The sequence below is a fragment of the Equus asinus genome, chromosome 22, assembly GCF_041296235.1.
Source record: "Equus asinus isolate D_3611 breed Donkey chromosome 22, EquAss-T2T_v2, whole genome shotgun sequence".
NCBI classification, from domain to species: domain Eukaryota; kingdom Metazoa; phylum Chordata; class Mammalia; order Perissodactyla; family Equidae; genus Equus; species Equus asinus.
Window position 1 is genome coordinate 36,654,048 of NC_091811.1, and position 9,596 is coordinate 36,663,643.

At 39.5% G+C, this 9,596-nt stretch overlaps 1 protein-coding gene across 1 annotated transcript in view; it reads right to left on the reverse strand.

Annotated features, from left to right (window-relative positions):
* Positions 1–8,495, reverse strand: part of TM7SF3 (transmembrane 7 superfamily member 3) — a 34,553-nt gene extending 26,058 nt beyond the window's left edge. The window contains exon 1 of the mRNA XM_014846865.3: positions 8,133–8,495. Coding sequence (XP_014702351.2) covers positions 8,133–8,223 — 91 coding nt within the window. The 5' untranslated portion in view covers positions 8,224–8,495. The remainder of the gene's footprint in view (positions 1–8,132) is intronic.
* Between the last annotated feature and the right edge of the window lie 1,101 nt (positions 8,496–9,596).

Consider the following 9,596-nt stretch of genomic DNA (forward strand, 5'->3'; position numbering starts at 1 on the left):
AAGAAAAACAGTTTTTATATTTCTCAGACCTTCCCATCATCATGATTATTTTATTAGAAAACCAAATTATACATAAAATTCAGTGGATCTCAGTAAAGGGCACTAAAAACATTTCATTTATTGCCTTAATTTTGGTCTCACTTGTCCTCCATCTTCCAAGTCTTAAAAATATCCACAAATTCTAGTCTGTAAAACTAAGAACACTATCACTTTCTTTTCCTAGAAATTAAGGATTTCCATCCCGTAACTGTCCAGAGCACTCAGCTTATTTACCATCCTGTCTTGTCTAGTTACATTCTCAATTTTTCTGTTTTCTTCAGCCCTCACACCCATTTTCTCTATTTGACAAACATTTATTAAGTACTTAAGGACCAGTCGCTCTGCCTACTGGATTGTGACCAACACTGGGACAAGGAGATTCATAAAAGTTATCCAAGACTTCTGTAATTATCACTTAAATTTGCCCTTAAATATATCTTAGAAATTGTTTTACTAATCTTTATGTCTATTTCCCATGACACGAACTTTGAATCAAAACACTACCCAGAAACTTTAAAAGCCCTGGAAGTGACTGAAGCTATCAACTAATGAAGTCTTGCTGGTAATCTTTTCTTAGCCTTCCCTTAACCTATCACACAGGGGTGAAGATAAATCCCAACTCAGAAATACTTGGAGAACCAAAACTTTCAGGGCTTTAAGACAGTAGGGAAAGACAGGACCATAGAAACTGAAATACATTATTAAACAACTGGTAACTTAAAATAAGTAGGGTATTAAAAGTACATATTCCTGGGAATAGATTTTAAGTGATTTTTCTTTTCTTTACACATTTCACTGTTTATCAAATTTCTTTAGTGATAGTGAGGTGTTCTTATCAGAAAGAAACTGCACAATTTGGAAAAACTCTCCATCGTTGATGGCGCTCAAAACACTGGCTCTATTTCAACTCTTCACATGAAACTTATAAAAAAGGGACACACCCTTCCCAGACAAAAAGATGACACTCTCCCAACACTTCTGTCGTTTGTTTTGTTTTTTGCTTAAAATGGCAATTTTTTTTCAGATTATATTCCTTACTAAAGAAAGGTTAGAAAAATAGAGAAAGTTAATTCCTCCAGCAAGTATACTGTGCAGAAATAATCATTACTAACAGTTTGGTATATATCTTTCAGGATTTAGGCAGATATCAGCATGAGTATTTCTATGTAGATGGAAAAAGAAGGATACAAGTATGTTTGGTATAGCCTATTTAATAGATCTTAGATATCTTTTCACATCAACGTAGATATTCTAGCTTTACCATTTTAAAAACTATATAATATTCCATTCTGTGTATGTAACCATAATTATTCAATCAGTCCCCTGTTGATGAACATATAAGCCCTTACCATTCCAGCACGAATAAGAAATAGGAAATAAAATGGTTCTGTTTTTGTGAAAGATTATTCTAGAAGGCACATCTATATCAAGCAATAAACCTACTTGAAAAGTGTAACAGTGTAACAGATCGCCTTTGATCTTAAACAGTCTGTTCTCATTAAGAAAATCAGGAATGAAAACAAACAGCCCATGTGAGAGTATGTAATGATTTTAGGACCAAAACATTAAATGATAGTCTTTGCTTCTAACTTCTTCCTCAAGAACACCTGGTGTTTCAGAAAACAGTTACAACTTTCATCTGTTACCTCCTGGATTTCCTGAAAGCTACAGGAAGATGATGCCTCGCTAACCTTCCTTCCCAAAGCAAATGCCTGCAGCAAGAACCAGGAAGAAGCCAGACAATAAGAGAGAGAGACGCTGTAGACATTATTTTAAAAACTGGTCACTTGACAAAATAAACAGAGGTATCAAAAACAGGTACTTCTGGGGGTATATTTTAAAATGATTTTTTCTTTTCTTTATACATTTCCTTACTTCTCACATTTTCTATAGTGCTCCTGAGGTGTCATTATTAGAAAGAAATTCTAAACAATGGTTATCCACGTGGCTATGCATTACAACCATCCGGAGGTGCTTTTTAAAAAATATTGCTGTCTGGGCCCCTCTCCAGACCATTTAAATCAAAGTCCCTGGGATTAGGGTTCAAGTATCAGTTAAAGAACAAATATTTATTAAAATAACATGCATACAAAAGATTTTTATATAAAAGATGTCCACTGCACAGGGCTGGCCCAGTAGCACAGTGATTAAGTTCATGCACTCTGTTTCAGCAGCCCAGGGTTTGTGGGTTCAGATCCCAGGCACAGACCTACACACTGCTCATCAAGCCATGCTGAGGCAGCATCCCATATATAAAATGGAGGAAGACTGACACAGATGTTAGCTCAGGGCCAATCTTCCTCACACACACACACACACACACACACACACACACAAAGATGTTCACTGCAGTGTCATGTATAATGACAAAGACTGGAAAATCCAATCTAAGTCAGCAGTAGTAAAATCTTTAAATAAATTGATATATTAATTTAAAAAAAAACAACATGCATACAGAGAAGTGCACCAAGTTTACACCGCCCGGTCAAGAAACAGCATTCTAGCATCTTAGAGGTCTTCCTGTGGCTCCTTCGAATCAGCATCTCTTTTCACCTCCCTAGAGGTAACTATGATCCCAAATTCTAACACCATAGATGGGCTCTGCCTGGTTTCGAAATTTTATTAAATGGAATCAGACAGCATGAATTATTTTGTGTCTAGCTTTTTAAAAATCAACACTGTATTTGTGAGATTCATCCCCGCTGCCATAGTAACCATAATTTATTCATTTTTCATTGTTGTACATTTCATGAAAGGAATATACCACAATTTATCTAGTCTTCTGTTAACGAATATTTGGATTATTTCTAGTTATTCTGAACAACTCCAAACTTTTTTTGTACATGTCGTTTGGTACACATATGTACATATTTCTATTGGGTAGAACCTAAGAGTAGAATTACCAGGTAATAGGGTATACTTATGTTCAGCTTTAGTAGATACTGCCAAACAGTTATCCCTCATGGTTTTGCCAATTTACCCCCCTATCAACTTGCTGGAAAGTATTCCAGTTGCTCAACAGTCTCACCAACACCTGGTACCCTCAGTTTCTCTGCTGGGTACACAGTGGTAGCTCACTGTGATTTTAATTTGTATTTCCCTAATGATTAATGATGTTCAGAACATTTTCTTTTGCTTATTGGCTATTTGGATATCCTCTTTGTGAAAGGGTCTGTTCAAGTCTTTTGCCCACTGAATTTTAGGAGTTCTTTATACATCCTTGATAGGAGTGTTCTGTCAGATAACTATTGCGAAGATCTCCCATTCCTGTAGCTTGCCTTTTCAGTTTCTCGTTACCTTTAGATTACCTTGAGTTTTAATATTAATGTAGTCCAACTTATCAAGTTTTCCCTTTATGATTAGTCTTTTTTGTGTCATTTTATAGAAATCTTTGCCTACATATTCTAAGATCATGAAGATACGTTCCCCATGTTAACTTCTAGAGTTTTGTTTTAGCTTTCACATTTAAGTCTAAAATCAACCTGAAATTGATTTTTATGTATGGTATGAGGCAGGGGGTTAAGGTTCATTTTTCCATATGTATACCCAGTTGACATTGCAACTTTTACTGAAATTACCATTTCCCTACTATTTTGCAATTCCACCTTTCACATAAATCAAATGACCATATGTGTGGGTTTGTTTCTGGACTCTCAACTGTGTTCCACCGGTCTACAGGTCTACCCTAAGACCAATATTACGCTGTCTTAATTTCTGCCCCAAATTTGTTCTTCCTCTTCAAGACTATCTTGATTATTTTTGGCCCTTTTTCATTTCCATATAAATTTTAGAAAGCAGCTTGTCAAGTTCCACAAAAAACCCTGCTGGGATTTTGACTGGGATGGCAAAGAATACATTAATTTAGGGACAAATATCTTTATAATGTAAAATTTTCTAATATTATGAATTATGAATTTATGAATTATGACTTTTGTAATTTATGAAACTCTAGTTTCTCAATTTATCTCAAGAACATTGTATAGTTTTCTCTGTAGAGGTCTTTATATATCCCATTATAATTATCCCTAAACATTTTATGTTTCTCGATGCTACTTTATTTTTTCTTTTAAATTTCAATTTCTAGCTGTCTTGTCACCAATATGCCTTTTCTCAAGTTCTCCAGGTGATTTTAATGTTCAGGCACGTCTGAGAACTGCTAACACAATGTTTGATGAATTAGGAAAGGATAAATATATTTTTTCCTACTTATCTTTAACCTGACTTCTGTGTGAAAATCCTCTCACAGTGTTACCTTGGCAGTCCAACAGCCATTTCACAATCTTTATAGAAGATTGCATATTAACCAAACCAGTTGTGGTCTGACTTCTGCCTGTGCACGGCTCTGTCATATTTGACGTTCTGCTGATAAGTATAGCACAAGTCACCTAGTTGGCACACAGTAAATGTTTGGTGAGTGATGGTTGAATTTTATGACCTCAGGAAAGTATTTTCTTTCCTTTGTGCCTTAGTTTCCTCATGGTGAAACACAGATCACTGAGCCACATACATCACTTGCTAAAAGTATCAAATAATAGGAAAAAAGATTTTAAGCTGTCCAGTGCCACACAATAAAGTATCATTATTAACACCCATTAGCTTTCCAGTGTTTCAGAGGCTCATCTCCTTATTAAAAAAAAAAAAAGTCAGGCATTCAATATGGTCCTACAGATAAACTAGTGGGACGAAGAGGACCAACATGTGTAAATGCCCATCACATCCACCATAAGCATCAGGTTGAGAAAGAGACTTCCATAGAGTGACAAGGAGAAACACTGAAAGTCAAGACAACTTTAACAGCACAGCCTAGCAGAAACTGCACTTAACTTCTGCTCATAAAAACAGACATGGCAAAGGAGACATGTATCCAAAATATATCCTGAAGAACAGCTCAAGTTCACCTTTAAGCTCTATGGAAAGGATTCATTAGAAACATTTTATGAGGCATAATTAGATCTTATGACTCTGGGAGTGGGAGGGAAACAGCACATCAAATGATATTAAGATCAAACAGCTAACATGGAGACAGAGCACTTAATGATGGAGCTCTCCTCTAAAAAGCAATCATCTGCCAAAAGTATTTTTTGCCATCTGACCCTTAGCAGGGGATTCTTTTCTATTTTTCATACCCTTCCTCCATTCCTACCCAGAGTCACTGTTTCTTTCCAAGAATTCCATTCTGAAAAGAACTGCTCAATCCCAATATTTTCCTATTCTTTCCCAATCAGATCCTAAACTTGCAACTCTAAAATTTTCCAACTCTTCCTTTTTACTATTTTACTAAAATGGACCTCCACTGTTTGTGCTTTGCCTTGACGCAACAACCAAATTCTAGGCGAGATCTGTGAAAGCTTAGTGTCTTCACAATGCTCTTCAGATAGAATATTAAAAGCAAACACAGTTCAGCTACTTGAGCTGGTTGGCATTCAACTGCCCCCCCCCAATTTCTCATTGTATCTTCTCATGAATTTTCATTAGCCCTAAAAGCTGAAAGGAAACACAAAAATGTACGTACTACCTTTCACACAATTTTGAAAGAGATCACTTGCGACTAACTACACAAGTGGCCTGCTACCTTACTTAAAGCACAACACAGACACCAGAAGGCTCAAATGACATTCTGCCCAACTCCAATTACTGTGTAATTCTATGTGAGTTACTGGATATGAATCTGAAACAATAATGAAAGATGTTAGGGTAGCAGAGAACTGGGACTCCAAGAGAAGGGAAAACTGTTTAAATGTAGGATTTATCTCCTGTCACTGTTGGTCACAGAGAGCACCTTCCTTAGACTTGCTAGGAACTCAACCTGACGCCTTCAAAGGTTCATTCAGCTTTCAAGCCATTATTCAAGTTGTGCAAGTTAAAGATGGGTACATCCTCCTAAATTACAGCAGTTGCTCAATGTCTCCAATTTGTATAGTTATCAGAATCCTCAAACAGAAACCCAGCCATTTTCCAGGAGGATCACGCAAGTCTTGAACTAAGTCTTTCTTAACTGATAGATGTGGAAACTATCGGCTTTTATTATCACTCAGCAGTTAAGTCCCCACATATTGTCCCTCTCCTTCGCAGAACGACAATACTAATGCAAGGCAAAAAGGATAACATGGTTGAGGAAATATCAGAGCTGCAATCACAGAAAAGAGGCAAGAAATAGAGCCTGAAAAATACTAATTTCTCAAATTATTACTCAGATTTCTCAACTTTTGCATAAAAGATTCTAGATATTATTAAATATTAAAGCACAGAACTAAAAATGAAAAGATCTGGATCACATCCCTTCTGACTCAGGGGCTCGTCTGGATCTGCAAATGCAATCTCTCAAATACCGCAGCCACTATGGAAAACAGGATGGAGATTTCTCAAAAGATTAAAAATAGAAATATCATATGATCCAGCTATCCTACTTCTGGGTATTTGTCCAAAGAACAGGAAATCAACAATTCAAAGAGATTTTTGCATCCCTATGTTCACTGCAGCACTATTCACAATAGCTAAGACATGGAAGCAACCCAAGTGCCCATCAACTGATGACTGGATAAAGATGTGGTGTGAATATATATGTGTGTGTGTGTGTGTATATATATATATATATATATATTTAAGTAATGGAATACTACTCAGCCATAAAAAAGGACAAAATCACGCAACCTGCAACAAGGATGGACCTTGAGGGTATTATGGTAAGTGAAATAAGCCAGACAGAGAAAGACAGACACTGTATGATTTCACTTACATGTGGAAGATAAACACATGGATAAGGAGAACAGATTAGTGGTTACCACAGGGTAAGAGGGCAGGAGGAGGGCAAAAGGGGTAAAGGGACACGTGTGTATGGTGATGGGTAAAAAACCAGACTATTGGTGATGAACACGATGCAGAAACTGAAATATGATAACGTACGCCTGAAATTTATACAATGTTATAAGCCAGTATGACCTCAATTAAAAAAAATACTTCACGTGTTAAAATGGAGATAGTCATCTCTTCTACCTCCCTCATAAGGCTATTTTGAGGAATGAGAATTCACAGAAGAATGAGGTGTACAGCACCTCTTATTGGAGGGTAGCTTGGTTGAGTGGAAGGATCATGAAATTTACAGCCAGACATATGTGGGTTCAAATGCCGCCTGTGCCCCTGTTAGCTGTTCACTTGTGTAATGAGCGTCGTCTAGGGCCTCAGCTTCATCCTCCACCAAATGAGGACAATAATTATCTCACAGGGTTTGAGGATTAAATTACATTGCCATGAAAAGCACCTGGCACATACTGCACGCAGTGAATGTTACTGCCCTATGATAAACAAGGCTATTTTTTCTGCAAAAATATAACTGTCCTTTTCAGCTTTGGCCTTAAGTCCTGTGCAAAGATTCTAGGATTCAGTTTGCAGGAGAGCTTTTCAAAGATAAGCATTTAGGAACACAATTATATTATTCAGAAAATATTGCTCCAGAACTGCAACTAGTCTGTTAAGTTCAAAACTGAGAATGCACTTAACCTCACAGAAAAGCACATGACTATCAGCTTGGCACAATTAGTGCTTTTTACAGTTCATATTAACAAACCAGGAACTACTGCTAAAACCCATTCACCAAGCACATGATCTACGATCTAAAGTCCCATTCTGGGTTCACTTTTCCTCTCAAACTCTGCAGAGCATAAATAATTTGAAAGCCATCTAGATTTTGGAATCTAAGAACCCTGTGCAGCCTGGAGGGCCATCAATTATAAAGCCCTCAGATCCTACCAAGCCTCGCTCTCCAGAGGCTCAGCTATGCCACTCGGGAGCAAAGACGTGCTTTAGTGTGTTAAATTAAACCTACAAACATGGCTGCTCCCTAAGGGAGATAATAATGTGTCTGAAGAAGAGAGTTACTTATCTCTTCCCATTTGCCCAGCCTAAATTAGGAATTGACAATAAGGCCTCCTTAGCAATGGGAGTTTCCTTCTGCAGGAACGGACACTGATCCATTCCTGCCGGTTCTGAACTCACCACCTCCTCTGCTAAGTGGACAGACTCCAGGATGGATTTAGATCTTGCAAGAAATGCAAAAGCAACTTTGGGTTGCAGAAGTGAGGCGCCCCCGACCTTACCCTCGCTGGAGTTCCCGACGGTCTCGGCTCCCCCAACCACCTCCGGCTGCGACGCCAGCAGAGCCAGGACCAGCAGCCGAAGGAGCCCCATAGCTGCCGGGGCCGGGCCGGGCCACCACCAGGGTCGGTGAGGGAGGCGCGTGGGGCCGCGCAGCCTCGCCCGTGCTACCCCGGAGCGCCCGCGCCCGGAGCCATGGCCCGCCGGGCGCACACGCCGCACTCCCTCCAGCCCCGCAGCGCCGGCGGGCAATCCCGGACCCCGGCCAGAGGTTCCTTTTCCGGCAATTAACCCCCGCCGCCCTTGACCGCGCCTCCGCCCCGCCCCTTTACGTCACGGCGGCTGGTCCCTGCAGGGGCGACGGAGGGGCGTTTCCAGGCGGCGCGCGCCTCCTCCCGGCAACCCGCTGGTTCGCGGCGGCCGTGGAACCCTCGCGCCGGGCCCGGGGAGACCCCTGCAAGTTGTGTGATGTAACCTGCACTTCTCCCTTTTGTATCTTTCCCACTTGCGAAAACCACCGTTAGGGTAAAAATAATTCTGTTGCGGCCTAACGTCTGCAGCCTCCTGTTCCCATGCTTAACGGTCCATTGCAAAAAGGAAAAAAGAGGAATGGGGGGCTCAGAATTCAGGAACAATCGGTTATTTCTCCCAAGAGCAATTGCCTTAGCTGCTCAGGCTGATGTTAATGTGAAAATGCGAGGGGAATGCTGTTTGTTTAGTGGTTACTGCGCTATTGACGTGCACCACGTTTTAAAAGAAAGTTTCGTTTTTTCTAAGCGAAATATCCTCGAAGACTCAAGACCTGAATCTGAACTTCCTCTCTCAAACCTCATACCTGAGTGCCGTTTAAGGGACAGTAGTCCGTGTGACCGTTGGCTCGTGAGGTGGTTGTGGCATTAGATCGCCCTGTTTTCTTTTTCCTGCTCTTTAAATTTTTTATTTAGATATTTTAATGAGCAAGTCTCTTGAATATTATATATTCCTTTAATCCACTACCAAACTAAAAAGCTATAGCAATCACTGTAATGTTGACAGGCACAACTCTTCTCCTTTTCTCTCTCTGCCTGTTGCAAATGTTCACACCTTTGCTAACGCTGTCCGTTTCTTCGGTGCTTATTCTCTCTCCCACATGCCTTCTTTCGTGTAACTCTCAGTAGCTGAAATCCCAAGACGAGGATAGGAGCGATTATGCTAAGGGTAGCGTCCGAATCAGTGGATGGATTAATTCAATAAATTGTGTTCTGATAAATGATTAGCTGCACTTTATTGGGGTGGGAGGGAGGATTAGAACGCTATCTTGCGCTGTCAAAATGAAATCCCAAAGTAATAACTATAAAGGAGCTGGAAGAAATGCTTCTTAAAAAAACTTGGTCTCAGAATGGGAGGGACTTTCCTCGTTTTTTTTTTTTTTAATTTTAATAGTTTGAGTAAAAATCTATCTGAATCTGGAAGCGTCAAATCGGAAG